Raw genomic sequence first — 18601 nt, 5'->3', positions numbered from 1 at the left:
ACACGTTGCTGGCGCCCCCAGGTGGTGGGAGGTAGACACTACAGGTCCCCACACAGGACAGATACTCAAGAGATTCATGCTCAAACTATAAAAATCGGCCTACACATAATAAACAAAACATACGAAACCAGAATCTCACCAGAACTAAAGACTACAGTTAGTTCACAAGAAAAATATTGATAATCGATTTACTGTTTACCTCATTTCTTAAGCAAGTATAGAAAAAAGCCAGCTGTAATGTGATGATTTTTCTGCCTTTCATTGTAAACTGAATATTTTAATATTTTTAAACATAAGAAATAGAAATATTAGAAAATAACAGGAAAAATAATCAATCAATAACGAAAATAATATTTAAGATGCAGCCCTATTAAAGCGCTTTATTGGTGTTGCATAGAGTATTTGTGAAAGTATCCATACAGTGAATCTATACACAGATATGCACGATAAGTATGCAGGGTTATAATGACAGCAATATGTTTCTTATAATACTTAAGAAATTAAGTCTGAAATACCCAACAATATTTTATATTAAAATATTACACACTACACTAATTTTAGTAGTATGCAAACTACTATAAAAGTAATTTAATTGTAAATTAATTAACTATAAACAATGATTATTAATTAACAGAGGATTTACATCACTACAGAAAAATGTCTACTATTTTTATTGCTGTTCTTAGAAGACACATTGGTTGTTTTTTAAGGTCACTTCGAAGTTGTAGTTACTTTTTTTCTTGGGATTTGAGGGTTTTAACAATTTTTTTTTTAACAACAAATGTATTTTTTTCTGGCTTTGAAACAGCATTTAAACTTCCAAGTTAGGAAATGAAATTTATTGTGTCACAATTTGCAATTTTGTTTTTTAAAATATTACCTACAAAACAGTTATAGTACAACAATCCAATGTACAAATACTCCCAACTCCATCAGAAGTTGAGAATAAAAACAAGATGAATAAACAATAATTCAATAATGTTTTCTCATAAAGATAAAATTAAGAAAAAACCCAAATACATTATTTCTCAATACAGATAAAATAAAAGAGTATTTATGTCAATTGTAGATGAAATATTAATATATTTAACTAAAAAAAATAGATAAATGAGGTCTTAGGGACTGTTTGTTATTTATGAGGAGAGAGAGGGTGCTGCAAATGGGGGATGGGGGCATGTCAAATCATTTTTGTTCGGCACAGAGTAGGGACTTGTGTTTTTTATTTTGACTTAGGGGAGGGGTATACAACTTTTAATGGCTTCATTTTGTATTTTTTTTTTTTCTTTAAAAACTGTCAAAATTATACCATTCACCATAGCCAGAACACATCATGTTTGAGGAAGCTTTCTTCAGAAAAAAAAATCTAAGCTTTGAATAGTAATAGTTAATCAAAATCACTTTATTCAACGTGTCTCATTTAAAATTTTGTCAAAAATAAGCCATTGGCACAAACTTACCAGCATGCATGTTGAGAGTTAAAACCCAGGGCTTCTTGAAATTCCAGGATTTTGTCTTAGTTTTGTCTCTAAGTTTTAAAATGTAATAACTATATGGTTGAGGGAGGGTCATGCATTCCCCCCAGTCACTTAGGGAGGCTCAAAGAAAGATATTTGTATCTTCAGGAAGGGTAAAAAATAAAAATAAAAAAAGTTACACCTCAGCCACCCTCCTCTTCTGTTAAGTAAAGAACAGTCCCTTATCTTAAATAATCCAAAGTACAAATACTCTCAACGAATTTAATAATGTGGCTTCATAGAGATAAAATTAAGAAAAATATATATTAACAAAAACATTATTTCTCAGGACAGATTAAATAAAACTGTATTTATTTTATTGAGGATGAAATATGATTATATTTGGCAACAAAAAAACCAAAACTTCTCGGTCTTATTTTGAAAGGTCATACCGGAAGTCTCGCGACATTCACTGTCTGACATGACAGAGCTGTAATTGATGAATGTAAATGAGTGTGTTAGCCAGTTAGGAGCGTTTACCTCCACCTGTGTGTCATGTTGAAGCAGTAGTGATGGAGCCGCTGTAGGTAAGACCGGACTGACATTTTAAAATCTAATTCACCCTGTTAAAGTGACGTCTTCTTTGTAAACACATCATAATGCTAAGTAGCTAACGAGCTAACTGCCGTTAACCGCAGCGACGTTAGCTTCATTCAGACGGAGAGAGAAAGCAGTGTTAAGATAATTATCTCAGGTTATCATCGCCTCCAGGTGTTTCTAACGTCATACCCCATGTATTAATATTATGTGGACAAACAGTAAAAACATTTTACAATATGACGCAGTCCAGTTCAGCATCACCAGCATCTGAAATGACCACATTTAAATAATCTGACTCAGAGTCAACAACAGCTGTGTTTGGATTGTACAGGTGGACCAACACACTGCGCTCCGTTATTCATACCTGGATATCAGAGTTATCATGATTATTATATGTTGTTATAATGTGCCCTTTGACATGAGTCTGGAGTTTTTGGTTCCCTGAAACTGCCTTAACTATATCTGGAACCGTTGTCATAGCAACAACCTGCAAAAGGTCAGAGTTATTGACATTTAGCTGGATCATAACCCTGAGTGTTTACTGTGAACCTCATGCATAAAACAGTTTTAAAATACAAAGGGCTTGCTTTCCTCAAGGTGTCTGCAGGACCTTAAACAGTATCAAATTCATTTTCAGAAATATTAGGCCTTTGTAGTCATTAAATAGTCTTTAAATTGAATTTGTGAGGTTTTAATTGCTGCAAGCATTTATCTGATTTAATTTATCCATTTGTCAGAATGGATCGAGCTCTTCTGCTTAAAAGTCCACATGTCTGATATAATAATGTCTTCAGCTGTGATAGAGTTAATGTTCTGCAACCATCAGTTCCATAGACTTTACCATGTTAGCCTTTATTGTAAAGGTACCTGCAGGTCTGCTTTTTATTCTGCCTTTATTTGTTTATGTCTGAGTGCACCCCAAATGCTATAACCAGTTAGCTCATGCATCATTTGTACATGTAATCACATGATTCTAGGATTGGATTTAAACACTTCTTTATTCAGCATCACTAAACAAAATTCCTCAATCAGATTTTTTAATATACTAGTTTATAGATTGAAAACAGCTGCTGTCGATGAGAGCAGTGAGACCGGCTCAAAACTGCGAAGCTGCAAGCTGGAAAACCAAAAACAATGTAGCTGTGATTTATAGCTGAAAGAGGCTATAAAGCTCTAAAGCAGACTAGGGTGATAATTCTTTGTTGGTTGTTATTTTAAAAATATTGATTATAGCTCCTCCACAGATAAAGACAACAGTTAATGAGACCAAGAGGTAACAAATGTTATTATGTTGAGCATTATTTAAAGGGAAACTCCACTGATTTTATGCTTGAAAATCTGTGCACAGGTCTGCGGGAGGGCCACTGCATATGTAAAAAAAAAAAAAAAAAAAAAAAAAAAATGTGCAAAGCCTTTTTCAACTTCAGAGAGAGCTTTTTAAAAACTGATAAATTGCCTCGAGTGATGTCACTTACTGATCCATCTACGTCCCAATCCTCACCTATGGTCATGAGCTCTGGGCAGTGACTGAAAGAATGAGGTCGCAGATACAAGCGGCCAAAATGAGTTTCCTCAGAGGGGTGGCTGGGCTCAGCCTTAGAGATAGGGTAAGGAGCTCGGACATCCGGAGGACACTCGGAGTAGAGCTGCTACTCCTTCACGTCAAAAAGGGTCAGTTTAGGCGGTTCGGGCATTTGATCAGGATTCCTCCGGGGCGCCTCTCGTTGGAGGTGTTCCAGGCATGTCCCACTGGTAGGAGGCCCCGGGGCAGACCCAGAACACGCTGGAGGGATTACATATCTCATCTGGCCTGGGAACACCTCGGGGTCCCCCAGGAGGAGCTGGAAAGTGTTGCTGGGGAGAGGGACGTTCGGGGTGCTTTGCTTGGCCTGCTACCCCCACGACCCGGCCCCGGATAAAGCAGATGGAAATGAATGAATGGATGGAAGTATAATAAGTTAATAATAACTAGATACCGGTTGCCAAGATGGCGCCTAATCATATGTACGCAGAAATGTTTTTCCTGCTTGCCCCACTTGTGAGGTCCTGCACGACTCATAGACTTGATATTGTAATGATGTCACAGATTTTAAAAATTTTAACTTTTCTTAGCTTGAGGAAACTTTTACAAATATAAAACCACCATGACTCAAAAGTTCAGAATAGAAATATTCATAGTTGACCTTGTTGTTGTCCTGTCAATGTTTTTACGGATGTCTCTTTTACAGTGGTGGTCTATGGGGAAAATGCTCCCTGGGCTGTAGTGGGGGATTTTTTTTTGCTGCAATACCATGAGTGGCCACTGGGAAAAGAATTGCTGCGAGACTGAGTGACTATCATGGGGCCTGGTTTTCATGAGGAAGGCTGCATGCAGTAAAAATGTCTCTGCTTCTGCTGCATGAATTTTGATCCTTTCTTAAAAAGTCAGTGAATTGAGAATCTTTTGTATTCAATTTGCAGCATGATGAATTAAAATGAAAATTAAGAGCTGTACCTAGAGATTCCCAACACTGTTAACCTCAGCCGAGTCAGATTTGTGATGTACGATTCAATCACAGCTCATTAAAATGCTGTGTGAGGTCCACAGCTCCTCCTCCTGTTTCACACTGGCTGGCAGTCACATCAGGGACACAAGACTAATCAGCCAGATGATGTCTGGACCATGGCAACGCAGCGTCAGCTGGCTGCTAATCTCCATGGCAACCATCTCACAAGCTGTCCGTCCTCTTGTTGCAGGTGTTGGTGGAAATGATCTTCTCAACAGTCTGACCTGAAGAGAAAAAAGCCAGCCCAGGGCTGCAGATGGAGAATGGAGATCTGGGTCACATGGTGTGTGTGTGTGTGTGTGTGTGTGTGTCTGTGTGTCTGTGTGTCTGTGTGTCTGTGTCTGTGTGTCTGTGTGTGTTTGTTTCTGCTGCAGACATTTTTCTGTGTGAACTGTCCTGATTCCTGGCAGTTCAGCCTTTGGCCAGTTGGACTATGTCTGACATTTGAATGATGGCACATGCTTTCGTGCTGCTGCTGCTGCTGCTGTGTGTGTGTGTGTGTGTGTGTGTGTGTGTGTGTGTGTGTATGGCTGTCATCTTTGCAAGGACCTTCAAATAGTTGTTTGAGCGTTGAAACTTGGTTTGGGGGTTTAAGGTTGTAGTTAGGTTTAGATTCAGTGCTGTCCTGATATAAACTCAGTTATCTACTCTCATTGGATAAAGATTTGACACTAACAAAGGTCCAGTGTGACTTGATAAATATACTGATAACTGCAACTCTGAATTTTATAATGGCACTAACAATGAAAGGTTATTAATGTGTATCAGTCACATCATGAGCGATGCCCAGTCTGCTTGATGAGGTCAGTTTTGGCTCCAGTGACAGTGCAGTGTATCGTTATTGGATTGTTCAGTTTTAATGGCTCTGGTTAAGCATTTTGTTTTAATGTTTAAGATTTGCGCTATGAAATGCATCTAGTTTTCAGAATTTCTTTATGGTGGGTTCACACTACACAATATCAGCTTGATTATTGCCCGACACAGCGTCGTACAGTGTCGGCTTGGATTGTGAATGACAATGAGTGTTGTATGAGATAGTCCATTATCTCATCTGGTGTAGTGTGTCATAGTGGATGACAACCGATGCAGCATCTGGGATGCCTCGCAACGTCCCAACAAAAAGTCTAGCATGTTTCCAGCTGTCACTTTGGCTACTAGAAACACAGAGCGATCTGCTGCTGTAGACAACAAGACCCCAGAGTTTTTGATATTTTCTCTGGGGATGTTACCACATATAGTGAAAAAGGGAAAAATGATGGCGTGAAACAGCAGAGGCACTTTACCAACCTGGTGAGTACTGCCATTAGCATCAAGCTAGCAAAGAATGTTATTTCTTCATAATGGAGGATATAAAGGAATAAAATTCAAAAATAGTGGCAGGAATTTTACTCACCACAACTGCAGAGGCTACCACCTTCATATGAAACAGACTACATTATAAACCGGCCTATATTCTTATTCCCTCTGTATTTTTATCATATTTTTACATTTAATCTGCTCCCGTTTGCCTTGATAAAGTTAATCCATCGCGCCGTCATTTCAAACTCAACACTTCCTGTATCTGTTGTGAATTAAAAGTCCCTTATAATTTTGGTTGAGAGAATCTCTTTATTTTCTAAACGGACTTTTATTGTGAAACATTTACAGGAACTTGTTGTGGAGTATTCAGTGACTTGCAAAGTTTGCATATGGTACTTCAGATGTAGCTCCTGCCATCTGGTGGCACTTTTTACGTTACTACAGTAACATTTTGGCTGACACATGAAGAGACACAGTGACTGAAATAATAGTCATAATAATAAAATGGGACAAGAATAATGATGACATCACACACGTCATGAAAGACGACCAAGGACGATTGAAGGCAAACCAACATGTGGTCTGTTGACCAAGTCATGGCATGATTTCATGACTCCACAATCGCCTGATCTGACATAGTGACTGTCGAGACAGACAAAATGTTGTGTAGTGTGAACCAGGCATTAGTCAAGATATTCACAGTTTTGATTTCAAATATGTGGTGGATTCATTTAAAGTAATGCCTACTTGAAAATGTGCTGCACTTGTTGAGATGTAAATATATTCAGATAAAAACAGAGGCAGTGTTGTGTATGATATCAGATTTGGTTTTATTTATTTTACACATTACAATGAGGATAAAAGGTGTCAGGTGTGTGCTCCAGAGGTCAACTAGATAAGTTTGATTTCACAAGAGCACAAATTTGATCTTGATGTGCTTTGTTTTGAGATATGCCTTCAGTGTCGTCTCTGACTCCGGTTCCTTCTCTATCCAGATGGGGGAGCCAGTGACTCTGAATGTGGGCGGCTGCGTATACAGCACGTCGCTGTCTACGCTGCAGCGCTACCCAGACTCCATGCTGGGAGCCATGTTTCGAGGAGACCTCCCCACCGTCAAAGATTCACACGGTAACTACTTCATCGACCGTGACGGCCCGCTGTTTCGGTAAGTGTGCATGACTGCGTGTCCATGTAGTAAGATCTGCCACTAGCTGATCAAATGAATCACATGTTATTTAGTTTAGTTTAAGTACCTATTCTATTCTGATTATCTTTGTGATAGTAAGTTTGTGACAAACATGCTGACGTGCAAAATGTTGCATAATGAAACCTCTTCGTCAATCCAGTGTGAAGACCAAACCAACAATGAATGTATCTACTAAAAAGCACTGCATCTTCCTCTGTGCCATAGAGTGCTACCATTGTTGAATAAAATCACATGGCTAAGAAACTGCTTTTGTATTTGAAAGAAGTCTAAGAATAAAGTTATTTGTGGCAATACTCCAAAACAGGAGCAGAGGAATTGTTCTTTTTTTTACTAGTCCTGTAACGTTATCCCCAACACTCACAAGTCCCTTGTACACTGCCTGTTCAAGGCGGGAATATGCTACCTCTTCATGCTCTATATAAGATACAATCATAGAATACGGGGACAGAGTCTTCTGTTTAATCCGCCAAGAGAGGTTTTAACAGCGCAGAAACTGTGTTTGTATAAACAGGACAGCCAGCGGGACGGGTGTGAAGTTTTGACAGAGTGTTATGTTTGCAACCCACCATGAGAGATTTTAAAAGTAGCTGTTAGGAGTTAGCAGCTAACTCGAAGAAGAACAGCAGCCGTAAATGTCTGCAAATTGGGAAAACAATACACTACAATGAAGCTGTATACGTTACAGTGATTATCAGTGTGTTTGTCAAACACTGTAGGCCCTTTTACACTGCCTGTCCAAGGCCGCCTCGCCACGGTGTATATAAGGTACAATCACAAAACAGGTAGACAGAGTGGTCTTGTCTTTAAGCCACCACAGGGGGTAGCAACAGTGCCAAAACAGAACAACAGAACAGCCATCAGGACAGGACAATGGGCGGGACAGATGTGATGGTTTGTGTGCGACTCACCACAGGAGATTTTAAAAAGTAGCTGTTAGCAGTTAGCGGCTAATTCAAAGAACAGCCACCTTAAATGTCCCCAGATTGGGAAACAATGACCTTCGGGAGCTCCTTACCCTCCAAGCAGAGAACAACATCAGCCGCCATATAACAAGGATGGTAAATGATTGTTTTTGCCATTGTTATTGTTTATAAAGTTTTCTGTTACACTAGAGGCCGACACTGCGGTGTTACATGTCACGCCCGTCACTCTTCTTGATTCCGCAATCCTGGGGTGCCTTCTATAATCACATACAGGAGCAAAATGATGTCATCCTTATTTGGTTTTGTGTAAAAATGCAAAGGTGGCATAAAGAAGAGACTTTGTTGTCCAATAGCTCAATCTCTGTATAAAAAGGGCTACAGTTGCCATCGCTCTCAGCTTAGCTGCCTGTTCCACCAGTAGAGAGTGACCTCTCGTGGCGTATGTTGTGCACTGCAATACATCGCTTCAATACAGCATCTCAGCATCAGTTTAATAGAAATAAGAGCATCTATATTTTTGATGGGATTGAAAATCACACCACCCAAGCCTACCATGAACACACTCAGTCCCACACACAACATCCTGTTTCCCCAAATACTCACTGGAGCACTAAATGTGGATTAATCCACCACTGAAAATAGCCCCCCACAGATGCACTATTTCATCCTGTTTGAGTTATGTTTGGTAAACACTACAGTGTTTTAGGGGATTACTGAACCTTTATAAACTGCATATTTGTGAGATGTTTTTAAAGATTAACATCTTAAGTGGGAATCAGTGAGCTTGGGACTGAGAGATACAGACGGGGTAGTGAAGTCAAAAAGTACTGAGAGACGGACTACAGCATTGTTGCTTTTGGTCTTTCATGGGATTTGTACAACCTAAGAAAAATATAGAATAAAACAAGCCCTGTCGTTTATAAGAGAGAGGTGACATTTTGAGAATAAAGACGAAACACAAATGTCAGAAAAACTGAAATAAACTTTTCTCACTCTGAAGTCGTACGGCAGCTCTCTTCCCTCTCGCCCTGACTTTAACTGACAGCTTAGAGTCTTAACAGAATCATCAGCTCAGCAGTCTGGATTGATCCTGTCTCTGTTTTTGCTGTTTCAGCTACATCCTCAACTTCCTGCGGACGTCGGAGCTGACGCTGCCGTGCGACTTCAAGGAGACCGAGCTGCTCAGGAAGGAGGCTGACTTCTATCAGATCGAGCCCCTGTTACAATGCCTGGGAGACCCCAAACCCCTGCTGCCCTATCCCACCGACACCTACGAGGAGGTGGTGGAGCTGTCCAGCACCAGGAAGCTGTCCAAGTACTCCAACCCTGTCGCAGTCATCATCACCCAGCTCACCATCACCACCAAGGTCAGTGGGAACTGCTCTGGTTAGTGTGGATAGATACTATATATATATTGTAGTATAAATCAGTGGTTCCCAACTGGTGGATTGCGGTCCAAAAGTGGGTCGCGGGCCCATTCTGAATGGACTGTAAGTGAGTCACAAACGTGTCAAGTTTAAAAAAAAAAAAAAAAAGCACACTTATTTTTAAGTACAGTAAATTTCCAGTACATAGCTTTTATGATGACGTGTCGTTTTCTGCTGTAGAGTGAGTGACTAAACGACAGCTTCTTGACAGAGACAGCAGACTAGCTCAAAGACATGGTCAAACATAAGTATGACACTGAATTTATTAAACTGTGTGGACCTCGAACTAATAACTAAAGAGAAATCTGGACCCCATGGCTGCACCAGTTGGGAACCATAAATGATTGTGTAATCACTGGTGAGCACATGCCCACGGTAGCCTCAGTTCCCTGTTTGAAGCTGACAGCAATTGCACCTGATGTGGTCTTCTGCAGCTGTAGCCCATCTTAAACGTTCGACATGTTGTGCATTCAGAGATGCTTTTCTGCATACCTCGGTTACGAGTGGTTATTTGAGTTCTTGTCTTTTTAGCAGCTCAAACCAGTCCGACCATTCTCCTCTGACCTTTGCCATCAACAAGGTAGTTCGTCTGGAGAACTGCAGCTCACTAGATGTTATCTCTTTTTCAGAGGGTTGTGGTTGAAAATCCCAGAAGATAAGCAATTTCCAAAATACTTAAATCAGATATATCCAGAGGTTTAAATGCACTGAGTTGCCGCCATGTGATTGGCTTGTTAGATATTTGTCACAACAAGCAGTTGAACAAGTGTACCTAATAAAGTGGCTGGTGAGTGAATATATATGAACAGAGCTATGTGTGTATATATGTTTGCACAGAAATTAAAAGCAATTAAATTTTTACAATTAATAAATTCAAAACCTCAGTTGCTGTGTTGCTTGTGACACACACACACACTCCTTCTTAACTTCTTCTCTGAGGAATGCAGAGGAGGGGGAGGGGCAGTGCTTTTGTTAAACACTCGCACCTCTACACGTGTCCCATGAAGTTTGTTAGAGACAGGATCCTGTTGTTTCATATCCCTTGAATAAGTCCATGGATTAATTAACACACAGTCTGCTCTAAATGTAAAAATCATCAGTCCCTTTTGTACTTTGTTTCAGGATCAGTGTGTTGATTGCTGCAGTGTGTGTCTGTGGAATGTGGAAGTATCAGCAGCTATCAGGTTATTGTGAAGCCCTCAGATCGTAAACTGGGCCCTCCGTCACACATTCGTCCTTTAGCATCACTTTGAGATTTCACAGGTCTGTCCAGGCCCAGACAGAGCTGTGCTCAGTCACTCTTGGAGCCCCATGCTACTATATATCACTCATCAAAATAATGTAACTTATTACATTTGATTACTTTTTGATTACTTTTCTAACAAATGATAGTAGAGCTGAAAAATGCACAGGAACAGGCTATGACAAAAGAAAAGCAACAAAATGTATGTTTTATTCTACAAATGAACTTTTTACGGGAAAAAAAATATTTAAATGTAACCTCTTCGTAATCACCAACATTTTGATTAGTAACTGTAATTTGTAAATGTAACTGGTTACAGTTACATTTATTTGTAATTTAGTTTCATATTACTAGTTACTTACATGTTACTAGTTACATGAAGGCCTGGGTATTGTTAAGATTTTATCAATACTCCTTATTGATTCCGTACTTTATCGATATCTGTATCAGTTCTCTTCATTTCTAAATAATTGCTATTTAGAAAATTTATTAAGAAAAAATAAATTGAGAACAGGATTATTTAATATTTTAATTATGACTTATGTTGTTTCTAGAGCAGCAACAGTAATTTTTACAGCAGCAAAGTCACTACATAAATAACATTCCTGACATACTGAGTGAAGTTTGGTATTTATTAGTCACTGTGAGTCATTCCTCCTGTCCTCTGGCCTCCTGTCCTCTGGCCTCCTGTCCTCTGTCCTGCTCCCTCTGCTCATGTGACTTCCTGTGTGCAGGTAACATAAGTACATAAGGTAACTGGTTGGGGGAGGAGGGGCTGTTTGTGTCAGCTAGCAGCTAGACTCGAGGATGAACTGATTATAATTTAGTGGTCAAGGATCAAAGGTCAAAGTCGCTGTGACCTTGCATCCATCTCATTCTTGTGAACGTGATAAGTACAGCTTGAGGGTATTTCTTCAAATTTGGCACAAACGTTCACTTGGACTCAACAACAAACTGATTTGATTTTAGTGGTCAAAGGTCAAGGTCAGTATGACCTTACATCTATCTCATTCACATGAATGCGAGATTTCAAGAACACCTTAAGGGAATTATTTTAAATGTGGCACAAACGTTCACTTGGACTGAAGACTAAATGGATTAGAATTTTGTGGCCAGAGGTCAAGGTTCAGTGTGACCTCACAAAATATGTTTTAGGCTGTAACTCAAGAATTCATATGCTAATTATGACAAAACTTCACATAAATGTTTAATAGGATAAAATAATGAAGTGATGATATTTTATATCCAAAAGGTCAAAGGTCAGCTTCACTGTGACATCATCATCATCATAATGTTCTGCATAAAACACTTTCACTCATTACTCATATCTCAGGAACAGAAGGGGTGACATTTGGTCAGATAATGAATTGGTGACACTAATTTTCGGTGTCCACCTTGAGACTGTGTTGATTGTATAGATCTACTCTAGACATGGATATAAACTGTCAGAGAAACGTATCTGGTGCGCAGAGACATACAAATCAGCGATTATAACGATTTGATATGGCAAATTGCAGGCAATCCTTCTTTATAAGGGAGAACTTAGTACAAAAAATGTATAATTACATGACTTTTTTTTTTTTAGGTCCATGCAATGTTGGAGTCCATCTCCGCCAGTTTCACAAAGTGGAACAAACACATGATGGACACCAGAGACTACCAGGTGTCCTTCACCTTCGGACCATGTGACCACCAACAGGAAGTCAGCCTGCGTGTCCATCTGCTCGACTTCATCTCCAAAGCAGTATGTTGGTCTTATCCGATCTGTGGAGAAATTAACTTTTTGATAGAAAACACTGTGTAGATCAGTTGGAGTACCTTAACTTTTGACATCATCACCAAGAAATTACATCATAGCTCGTCACTGCTAGCTCATTTTTCCTAGCCTGTGTTTCATTTGTTGAGATTCATCATGTACGTGTGTGGTTGTACAACATAGCCCATTTAAAATATGGCTAATAGCAAAATTATAACTTATGTGGTGATATGACTCAGTTTGCCCATCTCTGTATTTTTCAGGGTTTCACAATACGCAACACGCGTGTTCACCACATGAGCGAACGGGCCAATGAGAACACAGTGGAACATCACTGGACGTTCTGCCGAAGAGCTCGCAAAGTTGACGACTGACGGATGAACTGATGGATGGACTTACTGACTGAGAGTCTTTGTTGTTATATGTTAATGTTTTGTATGACGTATGTTGTTTTCGATTATCATGAGACGTTTTAGAATCACATATTCAACTACCGCAAATAGCTGCAGTTTTAAGATAAAAGTATGTCCACATACTTTTGGCCACATAGTGCATGATAGCTACATATATCTGGCATATCAGCAGTATCAAAAATCTGTTGAACATCGATGACTGGGAAATCATATTAATCGTAAATAAAACAATCTGGAAAACTATAATCTATAATCTCAAGTCATTTTTTTTAATTCACCCACAGTTCTCACTTTGTTCACCTTTTCTCACAGAAACGGACTGATATTAGACAAATGCAGGCAGGAGAAACGGGTTCCTGTTCACCCACATAGCATTTTTTGGATCCTGAGGCACTGATCAGACAAAGCATTTTAGCAACCTGGAGCAGCTTTTTGTAATTATTGCTAAGAGGAATAAATGTTTTGCTTGCTGCTTGTGCACTGCTGAGCGCCTGATGTTTTTTTGCTCCATGAGCCTCATGTCTTAAGTTGAGCTCAGAGCAGAAAAGCTGCCCTTGTCCTTACCGTTTTTTCCCCGTTGTCAAAATGGATGAATTGAGAGACGGGCCTTCTGTGGTGGCGATGATGACAAGTGGTAGTGTACATGGTTTGTGTAAAGCTAACGTTAGCTCACTTTCATCATCCCCCAAGACACGCTGCCAGACATATCTTAACAAATTAGCCCCTTTTCTACCAACATTTCCAATGTTTGGCAAGGTCATTTTTTATATCGGCCCAGTGATGGCAGTGTTGGCAGCCGGAGTTGGGCCAACTGATTTGGCCCAATTCTGGGGCATCATTCAAGCCTTGTCTTGTCAAGTTGGGCAACTGGACGCGGCCCGGCTAATTTAACCCGACATGCCGAGTTCAGGCCTATTTGGGGACAAATCATTTTGGCTACCTGGGTACACACACATCCACACACACTTTTTATATTTTAAAAAATCCCCCTCTCAACTCTTCTGTACAGGGACCTCAGATGTTGTACCTGGAATCTGCTGGAGCCACTCTCCCAGTTTGTGGGTCACAGCCCCCAGTGCTTCGATTACAACTGGTACCACTGTTGCCTTTACTTGGGATCACTACATCTATCACCACTGCCTTCTTCTGTTGTTTGTCCATCAGCACGATGTCCGGTTGGTTAGCCATCACTAGTTTGTTAGTCTGGATCTTGAAGTCCCACAGGATCTTGGCTCAGTCATTCTCTGCCACCTTAGGAGGTGTCTTCCATTCTGACCATGGGACTTCCAGCCCATACTCAATGCAGATTGTCCTGTTCACTGTGCCAGCCACTTGGTTATGATGTTCCATGTAGGCTGTTCCTGCCTGCATCTTACACCCTACTACTTTGTGCTGAACACAATACCTGAGGTATTCACTTAGCAGCTCATCTTTGGGGGCCATCTTCCTGATGTATTTCTGGATCTTGGTTGTTTCGTCCTGGACAGTGGCTCTAAAGCTCACCAGTCCTTGGCCTGCCTCGTTCCACTTAGTGTACAGTCTCAGGGCTCTGGACTTGGGATGAAACCCTCCATGCAGTGTGAGAAGCTTCCTTGACTTGATATCAGTGGCCTCCTTCTTTTGGCCAGCTTATTATACCAATGTGGTGTCTGATGACTGGTAGGGCGTACGTGTTAATGGCTCAGACCTTGTTCTTTCCATTCAGCCGACTTTTCAGGACCTGCCTAGCCTGCTCTGTGCAGGCATTTGTCTGTGGCTGACTTCCTTGTGGCCTCCTAATGGTTCCTATTTGCCTGCGTGACCCCAAGGTATTTGTAGGTATCCTGAACATCTGCAATGCTGCCTTCTGGTAGTTTAACCTTCTCGGTTCTGATCACCTTCCCTCTCTTTGACACCATCCAACCACACTAATCTAACTGAATGACATTCTGATGTTGTTATAGATCCTGGTGAGGTGGATCAGTGAGCTGATGTCTCGCTTATTCCTGGCATACAGCTTGATGGTGCTCCACTTCGGAACCTGTATCCATAGCCACTCTTTGTCATGAATATATATATAAATATTATGTGCTGAACTGTTTCAGGAGCATCTTTGCACAGCCTGCACCTGGGGTCCTGTCTGGGCTGGTAGACCCCACTTCTATTGATCCATTACTATAGCCCTTTTTAGATAGGAATTGTGCAAATTTGCAGGAAAGCCCAATCAGTCTTTTTTCAGCATTGGCAGTATAAAAACAAAATCGGGGAGTGCGGCAAAATGCCGCCTACCTACTTTTGTTTATACAGAATGGGCCTTTTTCGGGGGCAATGGGGGGCGTGAGCAAGTAACAAAACGTGTAGCTCAGCGTGTGATGTAAACAGTGATGTGGGAGGGAAGCCACGGCTAGTCAGATGGCAATTCTCTCGTAAATCAGCCCGTTCTTCACCGTCCCCAGTTGCTCATCTTTACAGTGTCTGTTAGGTTTGCGTTTCTCTCTTGCTACTAGCTGCTCGCTAATTCCTGCTATCAGCTGTTTCCTGTTTATCCACTGTCAGTGGCTCACACGTGCAGCGTCATCAACAGCTCCTCCCACGAGTCTTCAACAGCCCCTCCCGTTGCAGAAGGCCGCCTCGGTCTGTTTAAACGAAAAAGGGTTCTGCCAATATGACTACCCTACGAGGCGGAAAATTGGGTGCCTCGGATCAACTCGCCAGTCCGGCTCTGTGTGTATAAACGCCACAGCTGGCCGGCAAATCGACCCAACATTCGCGGAAAATCTGGCAGTGTAAAAGGGGCTTAAGTGTCTGTTTTTGTGCTGCCACAATCCTGGTAGGTTTTCTTGATGTCGACCACTTCTTCATTTTTGGATTCTCTGGTGAAGGAGGAGTTCAAAAATTGATAACATTTTTGAGAATTGAAGTAAGAGGGGTCCCGATTTAACAACAGAAAAACTATATCAGCACGTGTATACAAACTCCCACTGAACTTGTGCAATCTCATCCAAGTCATCTCATATATCCATAGATAAGTTTCACTTTTAGGTCAGTTCCCTGTTTTTGGATTCTTTGTCAACCAGAGGCATGTGAGTTTCCTCGGGAATTCATCATGCTGTGATTTCATATTACAAATGAATCTACTGACAAAGTGATCTTGCTCATATTTGATCGGCCAAGCTCAACCTCCTCTTCCCTTTACCTTATTACCAGAACCTCTGTATCAGCTTTAAACTGAATCAGGAGGAAGTGTATTGTGATGCAGCAGTGTCACCTTGGTGTCATTTTTAACAGCTTGTTGTCTAAAGCCATAAACAAACTTTGCAAATGTGCTTACTTTTTTAACTTACAAAAGTTGAGTTATGCTTGGGCCTGATCCAGATCTGGAGAAATACAAGCACAGCGGTTGGTGGTTATGCTTACAAACTTAAAGCCATTGAAATATCTGCCTCATGGGGGTGCCACTGTGACACTCCCACATTCACAACAATATCAGCCCCCTCATTCACTTGAATGGAATCACTGTGTTAACACAGCAGGGATCCTCACAGCGAGTCTCGAGCAAAAAGACGCAGTAGCATCAACTTTTGCAGCAACACAAGCCACTGCAGTGACCAGTTACATAATAAACACACATTCCTGGTAGATTACACCACATTACTACAGCTAATCTCATTAACGTAGAGGCAGAGGATAAAATTATTGTCACAGTGATAGTTATCCCTGTCCTGTCTCATTGTACTGAACTGCTGTGCAGTCATTTGTGATGGAAAACCCTCAAATTTAAGATGTTTGACTGAAACGTTCCTTTCTCAAATCTACACTCCTCAAAAATGAAGGGAACACTTAAATCATGCATCAGAACTTGATGAACAAATTATTCAAGTGGAACATCTTTACTGGTGTACATTGTAGGATTTGTTGAAAACAAAATGACAGTCAGTGGAAAGCAAAGTCATCAACCCACTGACTGCTGGATTCGAAATCACACCAAAAATCAAAGTAAACCACTGAAATCACAGGCTGATCCAACTCCAACTATGAATTTTATCACAGCAACTCATAATGTGACTCAGTAGTCTGCTGCATGCTCCTGATGAGTCGGCAGATGGTGTCCTGGGGATCTCCTCCCAGACCTGGATCAGGGCATCAGTGAGGTCCTACACCAGGAGGAAGCCAAGGCCCACTGCACCAGCATACGGTCTGACAGTCGCTCTGAGGATTTCATCCTGGTACCTAACAGCAGTCAGGGTACCGTTGGCTATGACATGAAGGTCTGTGCAACCCTCCAAGGATATGCCTCCCCAGACCATCACTCACCCATAGCTGAACTGGTCATGCTGGATGATGTTATAGACAGCATTATGTTCACCATGACATCTCCGGACTCTTTCACGCCTGTCACTTGTGCTCAGTATGAACCTGCCCTCATCTGTGAAGAGAACGGGGCACCGATGGCAGACCTGCCAATTCTGGTGTTCTCTGGCAAATGCCAATCAGGCTGCATGGTGCTGGGCTGTGAGCACTGGTCCCACTAATAGACGTCAGGCCTTCATGCCACCCTCATGGAGTCTGTTTCTGACAGTTTGGTCAGAAACATGCACACCAGTAGTCTGCTGGAGGTCATTTTATAGGGCTCTGGCAGTGCTCCTCCTGTTCCTCCTCACACAAAGGAGCAGATACTGGTCCTGCTGCTGGGTTTAATGCCATTCTACGACTCTGTCCAGCTCTTCTCATGTAACGACTGGTCTCCTGGTATCTCCTCCATGCTCTTGAGACTGTGCTGGGAGACACAGCACACCTTCTTGTGACTGCATGTATGGATGTGCCATCCTGGAGGAGCTGGACTACCTGTGCAACCTGATTGGACTGCAGGTACCACCTCATGCTACCAGTAGTGACAAGGACTCAAGGAGAACACAAAACTAGAGAAGAATCAGTCAGGAAGGATAAGGAGAGAGCAATTTTTTGTGGCCATCACATGCTAAACTAACCCTTTTTGTGGGTTGTATTGGTTTTGGGGCTTGAGAGCACATGCAGTCTTCCTCCCATGTAGGACGGTGCTGTGAAGCCACCCATGAGAGTTGTCGGACTGATGTTACTGTCTTCCTCCTGTTTGCACCCCCACCCCACCGCATCCACAGCTGTTAGTCCACAGCCTGCTGCCAGCCCCTCTGGTCCCCCACCTGCACATTTTACCTTGGTTTCCAGCTGTTTGCCCCCTCCCCTGGTCTTTGTTTTCTCACAGTAGCGACAGTCATCAGCAGTTGTTGTGTTGGTTACTTGCTGGTTACTTGCATTGCAATGGTGTGGGCTGCAATGCAGATCTGCTGGATTGGTCATCTAGCCATCTGGATGACATGTTCATCCACAAAAGTGAATGTTCCTCTACTGGTGTTAGTGGCTCACTTAAATTCTCCAAAGACACCCAGCCCCAGTATACAGTCCTCCAGGTTTACAACCTACACTTCTTCCACACCCCTAGAGTCACTGGTTCTTCTCCCACCATTGGAGCCTGCTCTCCAGTGACTGTCTGAAGGCTCACTATGGAGGGGGAAACTGCTGTCCTATTTTTCACCCCATCAGATTTCACCAGGGTTGCAGAGGAGCCTGTGTCCCCCAGCACAGAGCACCATGTCCCCCAATAATCACCAGAGAGTATTAGCAGTCCTTTATCTAGGTTTGGCCCCAGAATCACAGGCCACTCCAGGTGGCTGTCCACATTATCTGCCAGTCGCAACATCCCCACCTGATCCTGCT

At 41.6% G+C, this 18601-nt stretch overlaps 1 protein-coding gene across 2 annotated transcripts; it reads left to right on the top strand.

Moving 5' to 3' along the window:
• The first annotated feature begins 1902 nt into the window (after positions 1 to 1902).
• Positions 1903 to 13114, top strand: kctd6a (potassium channel tetramerization domain containing 6a). 2 transcript variants are annotated; one of them, XM_050038375.1, is made up of 6 exons: positions 1903 to 2041; positions 4791 to 4883; positions 6895 to 7064; positions 9144 to 9396; positions 12285 to 12443; positions 12719 to 13114. In XM_050038375.1, the coding sequence occupies exons 2-6, from the start codon at positions 4857 to 4859 to the stop codon at positions 12827 to 12829; spliced, it is 720 nt and encodes a 239-aa protein (XP_049894332.1). In that variant the 5' UTR covers positions 1903 to 2041; positions 4791 to 4856; the 3' UTR covers positions 12830 to 13114. The 2 variants fall into 2 exon arrangements, with proteins under 2 accessions (XP_049894332.1, XP_049894333.1); XM_050038376.1 differs by lacking the exon at positions 4791 to 4883.
• Positions 13115 to 18601: the final 5487 nt, after the last annotated feature.

Source organism: Epinephelus moara, chromosome 24 (assembly GCF_006386435.1).
Source record: "Epinephelus moara isolate mb chromosome 24, YSFRI_EMoa_1.0, whole genome shotgun sequence".
NCBI classification, from domain to species: Eukaryota; Metazoa; Chordata; class Actinopteri; order Perciformes; family Serranidae; genus Epinephelus; species Epinephelus moara.
The sequence above is the reverse complement of the archived record's forward strand: the minus strand, read 5'-3'. Positions and strand labels throughout refer to the sequence as shown.